This window comes from Plecotus auritus (genome assembly GCF_963455305.1).
Source record: "Plecotus auritus genome assembly, chromosome: 6".
NCBI lineage: Eukaryota > Metazoa > Chordata > Mammalia > Chiroptera > Vespertilionidae > Plecotus > Plecotus auritus.
The window spans coordinates 22,144,037-22,162,652 of NC_137773.1; the positions used below are offsets into that span (position 1 = coordinate 22,144,037).

At 56.2% G+C, this 18,616-nt stretch overlaps 1 protein-coding gene across 1 annotated transcript in view; it reads left to right on the forward strand.

The window, feature by feature from the left end:
• The window catches only part of PDGFRB (platelet derived growth factor receptor beta), a 36,923-nt gene continuing 18,307 nt past the window's right edge, over nucleotides 1-18,616 (forward strand). Inside the window, exons 1-4 of the mRNA XM_080674342.1 lie at nucleotides 1-473; nucleotides 15,958-16,003; nucleotides 17,099-17,422; nucleotides 17,948-18,214. Coding sequence (XP_080530468.1) covers nucleotides 15,964-16,003; nucleotides 17,099-17,422; nucleotides 17,948-18,214 — 631 coding nt within the window. The 5' untranslated portion in view covers nucleotides 1-473; nucleotides 15,958-15,963. The remainder of the gene's footprint in view (nucleotides 474-15,957; nucleotides 16,004-17,098; nucleotides 17,423-17,947; nucleotides 18,215-18,616) is intronic.

Here is an 18,616-nt window from a genome sequence, read left to right on the forward strand (position 1 = left end):
GTGGGGGGGCAGGGAAGCCCACAATGGTGTGAGCTCCGGGGGCTGCCAGCCGCCCCGCAGTCCCCGGCCCGCCCCGTCTGGGACCCAGGATCGCTCAGTGCGGAACTTGGACCGGGAGAGGAGGAGGACAAGGAGAGAGCTGGGCCTTTCTGACCAGCACCCTCCGGGGCAGCAGCCTGTGTGGAGCGACACAGACAGCCAGACCCAGGGCGGCCCCTCCTGGCTACCCTGCTCCTCCCAAAGGATGCTTTGGGCGTGAGGCCACTCCTCACCCCGCAACCCCCCACTCTCTCCCCTCTCCGGAGGCTCCCTCAGCCCTCAACGGTCCTTTCTGCCCTCCTACCCAGCGGCTTCCCCATTTCTGGCCAGCAAAGACTTTCTGATAACAGGACAGGGCAGTGAGGAGGACTTCCTGGAAGGGGTGACAGCCCAGGGCCTGGACCTTGCCCACACCAGAAGGCATCAACAGCAAGGTAAGTGCTCGTACAGGGGGAACCCCAGCTCCTTGTCCTGCCCCCCTACCCCAGCCTGTGCCTTCTCAAGTAGGTCAAAAAATGTAAAATATTTTTAACAAAACCAGATGGGAGGAGACTGGAGGCTGTGGGCAACATCAGGGATGGAGGAACAAGCTTTCTCCTCTCTCTGCTTAGTCTGCTTCTGGGGGAGAGTGGCCCAGGCCTCCTCAATCCTGCTATCCCCCGACCTCATCAAATAAACCCCAGAAGTTTCTGGGTGCCATGCTGAGTGGGGGTCTCCAAAGCACAGCAGCGCCTGTTGGAAGTGGGGACTGCGGGGAGGGGAGTGAGAAGGAAATTGGGAGATGGCAAGCAGGGCACACGGAAAGGGGACCTAGCAGGGGACAGGGGACCTCAAAGCCATAGCCCTGTCCCTTGGCCCAAGCCTTGTCCCTAAGAATCTGTTTGGCTTTAGGCCAGTAGGGCGCCAGGCAATCTCTGGGGATTTAAATGGATTTGCAAATTTTCCAGATTCCTAAGATGTCCTTCTAAACCCCCAGTGGCTGGGAAAGTTCGAAGGCGAGGGGGCTGGGGCTTGGCAGACCATGTTCAGGCAGCTGGGGCTGGAAGTCAGGGACCCGGCCCTCAGATCTGGGGGCCCCTCTGTGAAGAAGGGGCATCGGCTGCTGGGCCCTTTCTCCTGGTCCCAGGCCGCTGCTCAGGCCTCCGGGCCAGCTCCCTCCTTCCACTGCTTCTCCACTCTATCCTAAAACAAAAATTGGATCACAATTCCGCTGTGCATCTTCGTGTAGAAAGCCCAGCCTCTAACCGTGCTTCCCCTGATGGACACTCACTGCAGTTCAGGACTATGTGGAGTGCTTTATAAGTGTGATCTCGTGTAATGCTAACCAGCAACTCCCACCTTACGTGTGGGAAAACTGAGGCTCACAGCAGCAACACGACTGTACCACACAGCAAGTAAGTGGCAGAGTGCTGGTACATAGTAAGCTCCCTGCCCTGTCACTCCAAACTTGCTCCTTGTGTTCCTGTTCCTTCCAGTCAGACACCGGGATTCCCCCAAGGAATTGGCACAATATTGCCTATGGACACGTCCTACACATTCCCTTCAAGGAGCCTTCCCACTCCACCTCCTCCAGGCAGCCTTTCCAGGTTCTTCCAGTCTTTCAAGTGCTCGCCATGCCCTTTTCACTGGTGACTTGTTGCTTGGCCCTTTCTTCCCCTTTGTGTTCTGTTTGCAGATCACAGATCCTTCAGGCCCTGGGCTTCCCTGTCTTGTCTTCTGCCCCTCATGTCCTCCTATCAGCAATGGGGCTAAGACAATGTCCTGGTGAAAGGGAGGAGGGACTGGCTGAGGAGCCTCTGTTCTCAAGTGTGAGACCAGAACCCCAGGCCTTCTGCCTTCGCTCAGGTAGCCTTTCAGAACACCTTGCCGTTCTTCCAGACCACGTTTGTCTCTGTCAAACAAGGAGGGGTGTCCCTGCCTGCATCTGTGATCCCACAGTGCACAGAGGCCTCCAGCGACATCTTCTGAAGTCATGTAGCCCTCCTTGCCTCCGAGCTGAGTCCACAGCACTCGGGGACAGGAGGACCATGTTGGTCACTCTCATTAAGTGCTGAGCCCATCTCGGCCCAGAGCAGGCCTTTGGGTCAGTATTGCTGCCCCTGCTTTGCCAACAAGGGAGCCAAGGCTTAGAGAAGCTGAGTGACTTTCCCCGGGTCACACATTACAGTTGGTATTGAGACCAGTCTGCCTGAATCCAAAGACTTAACCCTCACGCTACCCTGGTCAGAGGGGAGAGTCTCCATCTTCCCACAGAGCCTCTCCTGGCTCCAGCGCCAACAGCAGCAGAAAGGTCTGCATTGGGCCTGACCTGCTCCCAGGTCCACCTGGCTCTGGCTTGGTCCTGAATGAGGGCCATCTGGTCAACACTCTCCCTTCAGCAGTGCTCAGGCAGCCCTCCCTCCTCTGTGGGAAAAAGAGCTGAGACTTGTAATTGCCCACAGATGTGGGGCAGCGGAAAGCACCATGGATTCAGAGTCAGGAGACCTGGCGCTTGCCCTGGCTCAACTCAGATCCATTGTGTGGCCAACCTCAGGCCCATGTCTTCTTTCTGGGCTGTGTCCGCACCTGGAAGGCAGTGGGCACCATGGGTAAACAACGCCAGGTTTGGGCATCCGCTGACCATGCATTATCCCCCATCCGGCTTCTGGCTGACTGCGTGACCCTGGGCCAGTGCTCTGCCTCTCTGGCATTGGTCCCCAACTCTGTGAGCAGCAAGGCAGTGTGTGAGCTCCATGAGCTAACAGTGTAGGTAAGACTGTCAGCACGGTCCCTGTACTTCATGGGCTGGACCCAATGTCATTGTCTGGGCAAGGGCCACGCTCTCCTGCCTCCTGCACAGAACAACTTGGCTATGAATTTCATCTGCAGTCTGCAGAGCTATGCCCGTGGGAGGGACCTGACCACCATTGGCATTCTAAAGGCTCACCGCCATCTTCCAGGCACAGTCTGCCTGAGACCAGCTGCTTCTCAGCTGAGGGAAGGGACTCGGATGTTTTGCTCAGGACAGGCAACTGAGTGTGGTAAAGAGGGAGGAAGGAATGAGAGGGTCCCCAGACATCCCTGAAATACATCCCCTGCCTATCCCCCATTTTTTGCACATTGTTCAGACCCTGCAGTCAGTGGACCTGGGAATGGGGGAGACCTTCCTCCACTGCTTTCTGCTATCCCCCACCCCCACACGCACCCCCAGGAGCCACCCCAGAGGCTCCTTGGCTGGAAAGCAGTGTGTACAGGATGATATAATGGACCAGCCCTTTCTGAGCACTTCCATTGTGTTTTACATCCATTCCCTTGAAGTTCACTGCCGTATTTCTCAGCGCTTAGAACAGGCCGGCATTCAGTAAGTGCTTAAATATTTGCTGAACTAATTTAATCATTACATCAACCTCCAGGAGTAGATATAAATTCTCTCTGGGTTACAGATGAGGACATGCCCAGAGAGGTTAAGTCAGTTGCCCCAAATCCCACAGCGAGGAAGTTGTGGAGCCGGGACTTGCACCTGGGTGTTTGTCACTCCAGCGCCCTGATGAGAGGCTGGGTGGGGCTTGGGTCCCCCATACAGATCCAGCATAAACTCTGAGAATGTGCCTCAGCCGTGGGGGTGGTCCTGAGACCCTGAAACTCACCTCGGATGCCTGTGGGGGAGTCAGTCCCTCTCTGGGCCTTAGATTTCCCATTAGTAAAATAAGGAAGTTGACCGAGACGATCTCTAAGCTCCTTCCAGCCGTAAAACAATTCCAGGATTCCAGGCCAATGCAGCCCAGGTTGGCAGCCGCACCAGCCCTGTTGTGTACTCAGGGATCATGCATATTTAACTTCATGGTGGAAGGGTTTTTTCTTACCCTTTTTCTCCATGTTACAGAAAGTGGTCGGGATCGATGACCACTAATGGAAAACTGTTACCTGCAATAACTAGGATAACTTTCGGACAATGAAGAGCAGCCTGTTAATGCACTCAGTTTCTCAGGGAGCAGAGCCCGCGTGCCCGTTTTCCCGGGACACTGAGGAAGGAGGGTCGGGAGGTGCGCCTGTTAGGGTGTGTGTGTGATGCTGTGACCATTTAGGTCTTTTCCAGTGCTGATTTTTTTTAACTTCATATGCTCTGATTTCAAGAGGAAGTAAGGCTTTGGCCAGTGGTAGATGGGCACACGATGGGGTCCAGAGGTGAAGGAAGGGAGGCCAAGACGCACCTCTGCTGGGAGGGTTGCAGAACTCACACACTTGTTGATTCCAGTGCAGAAGTCCACCTCATGTCTTGGGAGGTGGGGGCAGCAGAAGTCACAGGCAAAGAGCTTCCTGAACCCTCAGGCCCAGGTCTCAGGCCTGTCCCCCCTTCCCAGATGTTTTCTGGGCACCCCGCCCCCAGTCTAACCATCAAAGTGTATTGCTTTAGCTGCATTGATGTCTTCTCTTCACCTCACTTCAGATCAGCGCTATTTGATGTCTCAGGTGCCCAGAACCTTTCATCTGGAGTACCAGCTTCTCCGCCCTCTGATGGGAAGGGCTGTCCCTTGGGAGGTGGGGGCAGCAGGGCCAGGGGGTCAGACAGTTCCTGAAGGTCAGAAATGAAAAGGACGTTTGTGGCCACTCTTCAGCTTCCTTATTGTATGGGTGGGAAACTGAAGCCCAGAGAGGAGGGATGTGCCTCAGGTTGTACGGATGACAGCGATAGCACTGTGCCCAGGACCCAGGCGGCAGGCATGGCCTTTGCTCTATGCCAGTGGTCGGCAAACTCATTAGTCAACAGAGCCAAATATCAACAGTACAACGATTGAGATTTCTTCTGAGAGCCAAATTTTTTAAACTTAAACTTCTTCTAACTCCACTTCTTCAAAATAGACTCGCCCAGGCTGTGGTATTTTGTGGAAGAGCCACACTCAAGGGGCCAAAGAGCCACATGTGGCTTGCGAGCCGCAGTTTGCCGACCACTGCTCTATGCCACCAAGAGTGCGCAGGCTGCAGCTCTCCCCGCGCGGAGGCCACAGGGCAGAGCTTGGGTGAAGAGGAGTGAGGCCATCCTGACAAGTGGTGGGAATCCCCCTGGGTAGTTTTTGAGCCACACAGCCTTTGGTTACGTGGCTTCTCCATTCTGGCCATAATTTCCTTTTATGTAAAATGGGGGGAGGGCCAGGGAGCAGCAAGGTGACCCTAGAGGTTCCATCCAGCTCTACCCTTAGCCCCTGAGAACCCCTGGCAGGCACAGAGAGGGATAAGCAGACTGGCGGGTGGATGGAAGGGTTGACGGACAAATGGCCTTCCTTTTAGTCCAGGGAGCAGGGGTGACTTCATGAGCATCCCACCAGCGCAGTCACAGAGGCCTCCACGCTCAGGAGGTTCCTGCACGTGAAATCCTTCATCCATTTTTAACAAGGGGCCCTGCATTTTTGTTTTGCACTTGGCCCCCACAAATTACATAGCTGGCCCTGCCATGGAGTCCAGGCTGGGTCTGAGATGGCTTCACCCCCAAACTTGGTCTCACTGCCTCCTGTCCCCATTCTAATCCATGCCCTCTCACAAAATGCCAACCTGCGCCTGCCACTCTCCTAGTGGAGCCCCCCACCCCCCATAGTGCTTGGAGTTGCACCATTATGGCTGCCCAGCCAGCAGCTAGCCCCCACCCTCACTGTCAATGTCCTGAAAATTGGCTTCCTTGTACCTTCAGGCAAAGCCCAAATCCTGGCTTGGCACCCCAAATCTTTTCCAAAGTGACCTCTGTCCTACTTCCCTGCCTGTCACCTACCTCTTCATGGAGGAGCCCCAGTTTCTAGCCTAACAGATGCCTTTCTGCCATTTCTCCCAGTTGACTTGAGATCGCTCACCCCTGTGGAATGCCCTTCCCTGGCATCATCCCCCAAAGACCCTAAACCTGAAGGCCAAGCTCAAGGTCACCCCCGTCTCCATTGGAGTCATCGTAATCATGCTAGTTACCATCTACTGAGCACCTGTTATGTGTCAGGAGCATTTCGTCATCATCTTTAGCTCTCACAGCAACGGAAAAGCAATCTCTTCTGCCATTTTCCAGGAAATTGGAACTCAGGGAAGTTAAAGTCAGAGGTCACTGACTTTAGTTGTGAGGGAGCAGGACTGGCACTTGGTCCTGGATTAAGTGGCTTTAAGCTGGGACTGCTACCCTGACCGGGCTGGGATCCCATGCACTTCAGTGTCCTGGGTGGCACCAGGCACAGCGGGCTGGCATCAGGGTTCCATTTGTCTGTTCTGCCCCCTCACCAGCCTGTCCCATCACCTCCCTGGAGGAGGAGGGTCACCCTTGCCTGCCCACCCCAGTTCCCCAGCCTGGTGAGTTCCGACTGATCAGGGGCAGCTGAGGCCCCAGGCATGAGGACCAGAAGAGCTGACCCTACCTAGACATTTGATCTTTCATGCTGTGTAAGCATCTATTGAGCACCTACTGTAAGCCTAATCCCTTCTTAGGAACTTGGAGACATCCCAAAAAATTGTTAGGTAGGTTTCCTCATTTGTGGGAAAATCAAATTAAGGGACTAAGACAAAGGTACAGGAAAGAGCTTGCTGACAAACAGTGGGCTGGAAGGTCATTAGACGTGGGTTCTGGTCCTGGCCTGGTCTCTAAACCCCTGAATACCTGGGAGGAATACCCTGCCCCCACCCCAGCCGTGCCTGCTGACAACACCAATAACAACAGCAGCGCCCCTTCCTGAGGAGCCTTTCTGGGGAGGGGTTTCCTGCGTCTCATTTATCACATGTATCCCTTTGCTGACAAGTCTAACCGGCAGGGTCTCGGCCGAGCACTCAATGCCAAGTGAGTGAGTGAGTGAGTGAGTGCCTCTCCCCTGAGTGAATAAAGAATAATAATATCATGACCACTGACTTTGCAGAGGGCTGTACGCCAGGCCCTGCTCTAAGCCTTTTACTTGTATTATTAACTCATGCGAGGCCTCCACAAGCTCCCACTTTCAGATCAGAAAACCGAGGCGCAGAGAGGCTGAGGAAGAGTAAATGGGAGAATTGGGGGTGAATGACTGAAGAACGGGTGCAGGAACAGATGCAGAGACGGTGAGAAGGAAATGAAACATGGGAGCTTTCTCCCCTCCGGCTCTGCTGCCCAGGAGGGCGCTGAGGGGAATCTCAATGCTCTATAATTGGCACCAATTAATAGCTAGCTACCCGGGACCGTTTGCAGGCTCTAGGCTGGTGGGGGAAGGCCGCGTGCTGGTGGGTCAGTCCCAATGGCCTGAGGCCTGCCTGCCCCTGCCCACTTGGCTCTGAGAACCCATTCTATTTGTGGCCCCCACCCCTGCCCAGGGCTGATCCGGGGCTGGCAGCAGCCCGGGGAACAGAAGGTTTGCTTGTCTGTGCCTGCTGCACCCCCACCTCCTCCCCAGCCTCAGCCAGGGACCCCTCTCAGGGGCTCCTTTGGCTGCCAGGGCCTGGCGCTCTCCGTTGCCATGGCACCGCCGGAGATGAGGCTCTGGGGGTGGGGTGTGAGGCAGGGCAAAGGAGGGATGGCAGAGGCCTGGAACTCTGGAGCTACAGAGAGAGGCCCAGGCCCCCTGCGAACAGCGGTAAGGAGTGCTGGGGCCCAGCAGGGCCAGGCCTGGACCCCGGCACAGAGGGCCTATGGCAGAGCTGGCACACACCCAGCTCAACTGCTGGGTGCTCCATCTCAGAGGCCCTTGGGATAGGCCTCAAGGCAGGCCAGGGCCCCACCGGGCACTGCCCCTGCCGCCCCAGGCTGTCCTCAGGAAGGCTCCTTGCCTGCACCCATGGCTGACCCTCAGGCTTTTCAGTGAAGTTGCAGAAAGATTCTGAGCTCTATCCCCAGCTTGACTTTCAAATTCCCTGGTGAGCTGGAGTAGGCCCCTTGTCACTCTGCACCGCAGTGAGGGGAGGGACAGGGCTCTGAACTCTGAGGGTCCTTCCATCCCTGAGAGCCTGGTTGAGGGTGAACCCACGTAGGAATGTTTCTCTGGGGACAGACCTGCTTCTGGGTGGGAGACAAGCAGGCTAGCATGGCAGTTAAGAATACAGGTTTGGAGTCAGACAGGCCTGAGTCTGCATCCCAGCTCCATTGCTTATTGGCTGTGTGACCTTGGGCAAGTTACCAGACCTTTCTGAGAGTCTGTTTCCTTCTCTGTGAAATGGGAATAAGGATTGTACCCACCTCACAGAATTGTTGTGAAGATAAAACAGAACCACTGGGTCATCTCATGTAGCAGGGTGCTTAGTCCCAAATTAGTGGGGGTCTCTGTTTGTTTTCAGATTGTGGGGCATCAGGACAATGAATGAGAAGAAAGATGTCCTGGGTCGGTGGGGTGGCTGGTGGAAAGAAGCAGGACCCGTGAGTAGAAGGTACAAGGAGACAAACTGCGCTCAATGTAATGAAAATTTCTGAATAGCCTGACATCTGAGGATCCTGAGCTGGCCAAGAATGGAATGGGCCTCAGGTGAGGGGGTGAGATCGCTGTCAGAGGGAGATGTGCAAGTGTAAGATGGACGACCTCTTTGTTTGCCCCCCTTGCCTGCCAGCTTTAGCTTCACTCAGCTGAAAGGAGAGCATAGACTGGAAGGAGAGGCCAGGAACAGGGTCAAAGAACAGGGCTGCTGACTCGTGTATTGAGCGGGTACTGTGTGCTGGTCATCTTTGCCTCCTGCCTTAGAGAGGCTGTCGCCTGGGCATTGAGCCTGTGTGCTCTGAGGTCAGTCTGCTCAGGATTGAGCACTGGCTTCATCACTGGCCAGCTCCTCGACCATGGGCGAATGATTTAACCTCTGTGTGCCTCACTTTCCTCATCTGTAAAATGGAGAAGCAACACTGACCTCATGGATTGCTCTGAGATCATTCCCATAAAGGGCTCAGCCTAGGGGTGGATGAGAGGAACTAAATCAGTGGTAGCTGTTATTATTCTTGCCGTTATTGTCAAGGCCTTTAAGTCCTTGTTCTTTTTTGAAGGGCCTGTTGGGGGCCTAGTTGGGATCCAGAGGACACCGACCCAGGGATCCACTGGGCCTGGGCCTAGCCAGGCCACATGGCCTGGAGGGTGGCTGCGGGGACAAGCAGGGAGGCCAGCGAGGCACCCGAGGAAGCAGAAAGTGCTTGCTCTGCAGCAGGTGGACAGGGGCGTGCAGCTGGCCTCCCTTCCTCACAGACCTCCTTCTCAGGCTGGTTCCCAGCCTGTGTGGGAACCCAGGCCCCCTCCTCTGTGACCGTGAGGCACACACTGAGTGCTTTCCCACGAACCGTTCCAAGTAGCAGGGGCCCACACAGCTCCCCTACCCGCAAGCGCTCACACTCTAGCAGTTGAGGGGGTGTGCAGCAGGAGGGGGGGCTCAGGCTGGGGGGATCAGTCCGTTCTTTATCAGCCTGGCTCCGATCCAGACAGATGTTTCATTTTATTCTGAACTTCCAGAAAATAGGTCATTTCTTTCCATTGTCTCCCTGGGGAGGCCTCCCGGGGAGAGGAGCACGGAGTGAGTGACGAGTGTGGGGGCCTCACATGGGCCCTGGGGAGCTGGGAGGGCAGCACCCTCCCTCCCTCAGTCATGATGAGCTGTCTGCAGGGCCAGGGCGCAAAGGTTCTTAAAGGCTGGGCTAAGAAGCCGGCATCTAACAGTGGTCCTCCCTTTTCCACGGGGGATGCATTCCAAGCCCTCACGTGGATGCCTGAGACCCCAGATAGTACCGAACCCTATATATGCTATGTTTTTCCCTGTACATATGTACCTATGAAAAGGTAATTTATCAATTAGGCACAGTAAGAGAGTGACAACAATAACTAATAATAAAGTAGAACAATTGTAATAATACACTGCAATGCAAGTTATGTGACTGTGGTCTCTCTCTGATAACTGATCTGATGATAACGGAGGCAGCTACTACGTGAATGGTGGGCAGGGAGCATGTCCAGTGTGGATACGCTGGACAAAGGGATGATTCACGTCCTGAGTGGGATGCGGGGGGGGGGGAGGTGCAAGATTTCATCATGTTACTCAGAACGGTGTGCAATTTAAAACTTAGGAATTGCTTATTTCTGGAATTTTTCATTGAATATTTTCAGACTGTGGGTAACAAACTGCAGAAAGCAAAACTGCGAATAAAGGGGGCAACTGCACCTAGGGGTGATGGAGAGCCAGAGGAGGACCAGGGAAGGGCATGGTCAGATGGGTGTTTCAGAAAGGCTGAGGTGTGAGAAGAGGAGGGAGGGGACAGGCTGGAGGTGAGGAGAGGGGTGCAGTGGGGCAGCCAGAGGCCACCTCGCTTATGCTGGAGGGGGTAAGGGTCGGGTTAGGGGGATCAGAATGATGGTCCATGAAACTGGCACTGTTCTTATACCCACTTGGACTTCCAGAACAGCTAGAGTCCATGCCAGGCTCCAACTTACCAATTTCTGCTACTTTGTTTGGGGGACCTGGCAGGTACCTGGCAAACGTGGAGGGCCTCTGGTCCAGCCGCAGCATGGCAGGTCGGGCCTGGGTGACCAAGCTGCGTCCCTGTGTGATTTGGGCCACGTTGCTCTCCCTCTCTGGCTTCAGTGTGATCCTGGGGCTTGTGGGGAGATTCATTGTGCGGGATGGAATGCTGAGCCTTCCCTAACAGATAGAAGTGGGGCATAGGATTGGGGGGGGCAGGTGGGAGCCCCACAGCCTCAGCCCCTTCCCAGGTTTCTACCTCCCACCTGTAACTGACCCTGCTCTCCTGCCTGGCTCCCATGCTGCGGGCTCACACCTACATCTCAGCCCACTCCGGGTGAAGCCACATGGGCCACACGCTGCCACGTCCAGCCTGTGCCGCCATCACTCTCACACTCTCCCAGCTGCTGGCGGGAGGACTCGATCTCTGGCTCCAGATGCCTCTTGCCCCCACACACTCCCAGGCCTGGAGCTGGCTGCCTTCTCGGAGCTGAGTCATGACATCCTGGCTAGGGCCCCTCCCCAGCATCCCTCCCCCACCCCCACCCCAGCATTCCAACTCAGCACAGCTGCCTTCTAGAGCAGGGACCTGAGAAGGGCTCCAGGACAGCCCTGCCCACCCCATGTACAGATGGGGAAACTGAGGCCCAGAGTGGGGCAGGTCCACACTGCAGGGGGGTGACAGAGCAGAGACTAGAACCCACATCCCCTTACTCCCAGCCAGGGATCTGCCCCCTGAAGTTTGTCCCAGAGGCTGTGAAGTGCCCCTGGCGTGGAGGAGAGAGCACTAGCCTGCTGGTCAGGAGACCGGAGTCTATCCCATTTCTACCAGTATCCTAACAAGCCACTCCTCTGACACTGTCTCCAATCCCCGCTTGGCTGGGATGGTGCAGGAAACGTGACTTCGATATAAAGGTCTCTGTATAGCAGAGGAGGGGGATCCTGTGTGGAAGGAAGGGGCAGCCGCTGTCATCTGAACCCTGGGGCCTTGAGCCACCAGACTCACATCCGAGGCCCAGGCTGGAGGCAAGGGCTACCCAGTCAGGTGAACTTCCGCTCCCCACTGGCCACCTGAGCCCAGTCAAAACACTGGGACCTGTTGCTGTTCTGCTCTCAGGCTCAGTTTCCCCATCTGTACAATGGGGCTGAGGAAGGGGGTTGGATAGGTAGATGATCCCCGAGGGCCATGGAGCTCTGACATTCCAATACTAACCCCACGACCCCATGCCAGGCCTCCTCCTCCCTCTGGCATCTTATTTATTCAGAGCATCCATGGCACCCCCTTCCTCCACAAAGCAGGGCTCCCTCCCACCCCCATCTCAAAGCTATTTCTGCCCAGCCTGTTCCCTGATGCCGGACTGAGTGTCCCTCTGTCCCCTCAGGTGCCCACAGCCCCTCCATAACTTTAACCAGCTCAGTGGCAGCGCTTCATCCTGCTCCCCTGCTTCATTCTCATCTTAGCATTGCCCCAGTATGCACCCACCAAGCCAGAAGCAGGAGTGGGGCTCATTTATGACACCTCTCCCTTTAGCCCCCCAATATCTAATCAGCAGGTCCTGCCGTTGTCAGCTAGATGAACCTCAAACCCAATTGTTTCTATCAGTGTCACCACCCGCTTCCCGGCTCAAACCAAGTCAATAGAGAAATGCTGGTAGAGCCCTCACCCTGGCTCAGTCTCTGCTCTCTGTTCCTGGGCAAGCTCCTTAAGTACTCCCTGCCTCAGTTTCCCATCTGAAATGGGAATGATCACTGTTTCTATCTCATGGAATTGGCTGAGGAGCAAGTGAGTCAAACGCATGTCGGGTGCAGCAAATTCACAACACCCTGGCTTTGTGGCCCGTCTGCACACATATGGATGTGTGTTCAGAGGAGTTTGGGGTCCCATGTGCACATGTTCTGTGTGCATGTTATATGTGCACAGGTTGTTTGTCCTGGGTACATATGTGATGTGCCACACACGTGTGCACTGGGAGAGCACACAGGCAGTAGTCTGCTGTGTGTGCATGTGTTGGGCACAGTGGGAGCTGTATGCATGCGTGTTTCGTGTGGACGTTGCGTGCACATGTTGAAGGTCTGCCTGAGGGCTGGCACACACATGGTCTGCTGTGCACGGATGTGTTTCTGAGGAGTGTGTGAACGAGTGCGTAGGCAGGAATCTGTGCTGTGTGTGCACGTGCTCGCGGTGCGCAGGCCTCCGCCACTGGCAGCCGTGCAGGCCCCCCTCCCTGGCCTGCCTGTGTCGTGGGAGCCTCAGGACCCCGAGGGAGGGAAGCTGCTGTCGGCGGATGTGGCCAAGATGGACTGGATTTATTTAGATTAAGGCGGTGGGAAAGGAGTGGAAACTCGTGTGTGCAGGAAGGAAAGAAGGCTGGGGCTCTGAGAAAGGTTCCCCAAGCATGCTTGCTCCCCTGGACTTGGGGTCTTCACTCTGCTCCCCCAAGGGGTCCCTCTGATTCACTGTGAGGAGCTGGGCAATTAATTATTCCATCTTTGGACCTCTGTCCCCCAACCTGGCTAAAATAAAAGAAATCATGAGGGCTCCCTGGCACACGGCATTCTTCTCATGGGCAAAAGGGGACTCCCTCTCTCTGTTTCAGGGGCCTCCCTGAGCATGAGAGTATGGCAGATAGGGGGATGTCTGTTCCCTGACTGGGACACCCACCTTGTCCCAGGTAGCTCCTCCCTGGAGTGCAGCCCTCCCCCCGAAGAAGGGAATTGTTGCAGGCAAGCCCCCCTGTCCCTCAAATCAGCTGTCTGGCCCTCTCTGGGGTTGGCTGGGCCCATGGCAGCCTCTGGGAAGCCCAAAGAGGCCCACAAGGCGTTGGGTGGACAGCAGGGGTGTCAGGGGCTCATCCGAGATGGCCCAGGAGGTCACGTCCATGTGCCTCAGGCCATTCTCTGGTCCTTCCCAGGCCTGTGGCCTGTTGTCCATGCCACCCTCCCCCTGCCGCCTCCTGGATTTCCATGTCGCCAGTTTATCTGTCTGAAAGTCACCTGAAAAAATGAAGCCCAGAGAGGGAAACAACTTGTCAAACTTCACACAGCAAGCTTGTGACTGAGTGGTCGGGGAAATGCAGTCCATGAAATGAGATGGTTATGAATTCTCACATGACTCCAGCCTCAGAAATGCAGCCCCTCCTTCTCCTCAGCCCCCAAACCACCCAGCAGCGGGAATAACAGTGACGAGAGCCTTCTCCTGGCAATTTTAGAGCAGGGATGGCTCTTGGAGATGGGCCTTTGTGAGGGCTGCTGGCTCCCTGTATGGATGGAGAAACAGAGTCCCAGAGCAAGCTAGAATTGCTCAGTCTCATGGGGGTCTGAGGCCCCTGTGACCAGAGCCAAATGCCCATTTCATAAAGAGAGAAGCCAGTCCCAGATCCCTGGGCCATTCACTCTCTCGAAGGTGTCTACACTTTCCCTGAGCTCCTCTGACCAGCCTATCTATCATCTCCCCAGAGTCCGATTCCTCTGCCTTTTCGCTGTGTGACTGGGCCATGATTCTGTCCATCTCTGGGCCTCTGCTGCCGGTTCAAGAAGACCCCTCCCAGCTGAGAGTCTCAGAAACTCTAAGCGGCCCCCAGCTCAGGCCCAGCAGGAGAGGAGCCAGGGTCAGGGGCTGCTGGCCCAGGGGGCCCAGCCCACACAGCCCAGGCTTCCAGAGCCAGGCCAGCCCCAATTGCAGTGACCTCCCATCTCCAGGCCAGCCGACCAAATTCCTCCTTTAGAATAATAAACAGTGTGGCCAGCCAAGGAGGCTGAGAGGGGAGGGGCAGGGAGGCTGAAATGACCCCCTCCCCTAGCCGCGGCTGCTAATGATTTTCTTTGGCTGAGATCTCTGGCAGGAAGGGGGGGAGTCAGAGGGGCACCCACCGAGGGGCAGATGGGCCTCTGTGGGGGCTGCTGGCTCCACCATGGCGCTGCTCCCTCCCGTTGGAGGAGGCCTGGCATCCAGCTGAAGGGGCTGGGGTAGGCGGGATGGGGGAAGGAGGAGGTGCATCAGAAGGGCTGGATTTTCAGCCTGGAACAATTGGGAGAGGGGAGCAATGAGGGGACCCTTAGGCAGGCTGCTCTGAAGGGATGGGGAGAAGGAGGAGAAGAGCAGACTCACTCAGAGAGCTTATCAGGGTACTGGGCAGAGCTGAGACTGGGGGTCCACAGACCAGGATGCTTACCTCTGTCCCAGCAATGAGTAAAGGCAGCTTTGTAAGTGGTACACTCGGCACCATCTCATGTTGAGAGCTGGAGACTGAGGCCACAGAGATAGTGATGGCACAGAAGGTAGCCCTGCTGGGGCTCAGACCAGGACCCCAGCCTTGGACGGGAAACTAAAAGGGGTGAGGTTGGAGGTGCAGTGGGGGTGGGCTGGGTGTGGGCTGAGGAGCAGGCCAGGCTGGGCAGCCACTCAGGGAAGTCAGCAGACCCACAGCACCGGGAGGCTCCTCGTTGCCTTGTCACGCGGCTACTGCCCACGTTTCTTGCTGTGACTCCCATCTGCTTCTGGGCTCCTTCCCGCCCATGCTGCAGGCAGACCCTTGCGAGCCTGGCTCTTGGTGGTTGTTTGGGGCCCTTGGATGCGGCGGCCACGAGAAGAGATAGAACAAAGACGCTCCCAATTCAGTCTGTCTTTCAGGGAGTGTCCCTGCTGTTGTCACTTTCTGTCTCCATCACTCCGTCTCTCTGTGTCTTCGTCTCTCTCTACCTCTATCAGTCCAGGTCTCTCTGTCTCTCTCTCTCAGACAAGCTCTGCTGTGTAATCTCGGGCAAACTTCTTTTTCTCTCAGAGCCTCAGTTTCCCCATCTGGACACTAGGGGTGAAGTGGGTTCAGCAGTCTCCACGGACCTCCCAAGGCTTGCTGTGCAGTGGGGCCTCCTCGGGGCCCAGCCCCCAGCCCCTCTCCCCTGGGCCTCCCTGTGCAACTCAGGACGGAGGGAAGGGGGGCCAGGTGTGGGGGTATTCCCCCCACATTCCACAGCCTTGACTCCCCCGCTTCCCTTCCCACAGCCACCTCCACTTCCTGTTGTGCTTGTGGAGCTGTGGGAGTTCTCTGGGTTCTGGCTTACCCCCTCCTTCTCCTCCAGGCCTTTCATCACACTTTCCCAAATATTTGTCCTGGCAGATAAGAGCCTGGTATTGGAACTGTCACCCGGAGGACAGGCTGTTAGAGCTGGCGGGCCCCTGGACACCATCCAGTCTAAGCCCCGCCCCCCAGCCTCCTGTGTATATAGAGAAACTAAGGCTCAAAGAGAGGTGGGGCTCAGCCAGGGTCACCACAGAGTCAAAGAAAGGTCGGAGACAGAGCCAAAGAAGGGTCCAGGCTCCTCGAGGCTGCGCCTCGTGCAGCGGGAGGGGACCTATGGACAGGGGAGACCTCTCAGCCATGGGATACGGGTAGCCTTTGACTTTAGCGCCATGGACACGAAGGCTCGGTGGCCCAGGCTGGGGCTCACTCTGCAGGACCCAGGTGTGAAGATGGGCCCTGGCACTGCCTCTGCCCACCCTGGGCCCTGACTGGTCCCTGTTTAACTTTGCAGGACACCATGCTGCTTCTGCATGCCATGCCAGCTCCTGTCCTCAAAGGTAGGTAGATGGGGGGCCTGGGAGGGGCCCAGGGGAGTCACTAAGCAGGACCCTGGAGCTGGCAGGGTGGAGCATCAGAGCCTGGGAACCCAGGGGCACTGCTGTGCTCCTAGCCTCAACGTCCTGCCCTTCCCAGTGGGTCTCAGGGGAGGCCCTTCCACTGCCCACCCCTCAGCTCACTAACCCCAGTGAGTGCCCTGCCTTTGGCTCAAATCCTTTGCTCGGCCTTCTACCCCCATGCCCCTTCACCAGCTTTCCCACCCAACTCACTAAAAGTCACCCAGCCTCCCATCTCTTCTCAGCACTTGCTGGTATTGGTCTGGCATCGGTCTGGCCGGCCTGCTTCCGGTCCGGGACTCCCCACCCTGCCTGGCTGTGCACTCATTGGCTGTGCACTCCCAAGTTCTGGCTGGGCTTCTCTCAGCACTCCCTCTCCTCACTCCTGCCTGGTACATGTACTCGGCTCTCCAGGGGCTGGAGCTGACCAGGCAATCAATGGTCATTGGCCATCGATGACTAGGTAACAGTTTACTGAGGATAGCTGACTGACTGAGGGGGTGGGATGGGGTGGCTGACAGAATCCTTCCCCAGGGGATGTCAGCATGGGAAGTGGAATCAGTCGCTTGGCAACCCCCAACTCCCATCCGCCTGAGTTCCCAGGGACCTCAGCATCTCTCCTGCCCCAGTCTGCCCCACTCTGAGCTACCTTGCCCCACCCTCCCCAAGCAGGGCCACCTCTGAGCTTTGGGCAGAACCTGGGCTGCTAAGGCAGCTGCAGGGAAGAGGCTCTGAAAGTGACCTGGGAAATAATGCAGGAACTGGAGGCTGGGAATGACTTCCCAAGGATTTCCTGCCGCCTTTGTGCCACAGCCTGAGGCTGCCTGCTGAAGGACTCCAAGGCCGGGGGTGGACAGGCACTGAGGTCAGGAGGCCAGGAGGCCCCGGGCCCTGGGCACTGAGCGAGCAGGCTGGTTTCCCGGCTGTGTTTGGATTAGGGAGGTGTGGTTTCCAAGGGCTGTGCCTATGTGTCAGCTCTGGGAGAGGTGTGGAGACTCCTGGCCTCAGGCATCTTATCAGACGCCTCCTCTCCCAAAGGCCTGGCGCTGTTGCTGCCCCTGCTGTTGTTGCTGGGACCACAGGCTTCCCGAGGTCTGGTCATCACTCCTCCGGGGCCGGAGCTTGTCCTCAATGTCTCCAGCACCTTGGTTCTGACCTGCTCTGGTCCAGACCCGGTGGTGTGGAAACGGATGTCCAAGCAGCCTCCGCAAGAAATGGTCAGGACCCAGGATGGCAATTTCTCCAGCATCCTGACGCTGACCAATGTCACTGGGACAGACACGGGAGAATACTTTTGTACCTATAATAACTCCCATGAGATGGAGGCTGGTGAGCAAAAACGGCTCTACATCTTTGTGCCAGGTAAGGTCCCCGGCTTGTGCTCCCGCCCTTACTCCTCAACTGCAGGCATCTGGGGAAGCTCAGGGAGTGCTTTAGTGATGCGGTAAAATGCAGCCAGCTTAGAAATGCAGACGAATCGTAGAATCCAGCCTGGCTCAGCTCAGGAGTATGTTCATTCCCACCCCTTGGTCTGAATATCCATCTGCTCCCTGCCAGCCCACCCCATTCCTGGCTCCCAAGAACTCTGCATTCTCAGCTGGTTCCAATACACTTCCTCTTGGCTTCTATGTCCCATCGTCCCCATTCTACACATGCCAGGTACCAGCTGCCCTTCAACTGGGGGCTTCCCCACCCTGGTACTGTCCACATGAAATGTTAAAGCTCGAAGGGACTTCTGAGAGCATCCTTATTCTGTAATGGGAAAACGGAGGGCCAGAAAGGGAAATAGGCCTGCTCAAGGTCACACAGCAATTCAGGGGCTAGCCGCTAGCCAGAAACCCAGCTCCCTCTGACCCTCATTTTTAACCCCACCCTCACCCCTGGCAGATCCCACCATGGGCTTCCTCCCGATCTTCCCCGAGGAATTTTTCATCTTCCTCACGGAAGTAACCGAGACCACAATTCCATGCCGAGTGACGGATCCACAACTGGTGGTGACACTGCATGAGAAGAAGGTGGATGACCCACTGCCCATCCCCTACGACCACCAACGTGGCTTCTCTGGGACCTTTGAGGACAAGACCTATGTCTGCAAAACCACCATTGGGGACAAGGAGGTGGATTCCGAGCCCTACTATGTCTACAGCCTCCAGGGTGAGCCCCCCTTCTGGCCTGATGCTCAGCAGAGGCAAGTAGGACCATTCACAGAGGTATAGCCCTTTCCAACGTGTGTGGCTCCATTTTTCACTGGATTATCATTATGGCCTTTGAAGGCAAGTCATGTTTCTCCATCTTACAGATGAGGAAAGTGAGGTTCAGAAAGAGGGTGGAATTTGCCCAAGGTCACTGGGATGTGTTAGTGGCAGAGCTGGGTGGTATATAGTAGTGGGCAAAGGCACAGGCTTTGGAGCCTGTGGGGTTTGAATCCCAGCTCTGCCACTTCCTACCTCAGTGACTTTGCACAGAGCACACCATCTCTCCGAGCCTGCTGCTTCTGCTGTAAAATGGGATTATTGGAAAGATGAAATAAAACAGAAGATGGAGGGGATCTGGTAC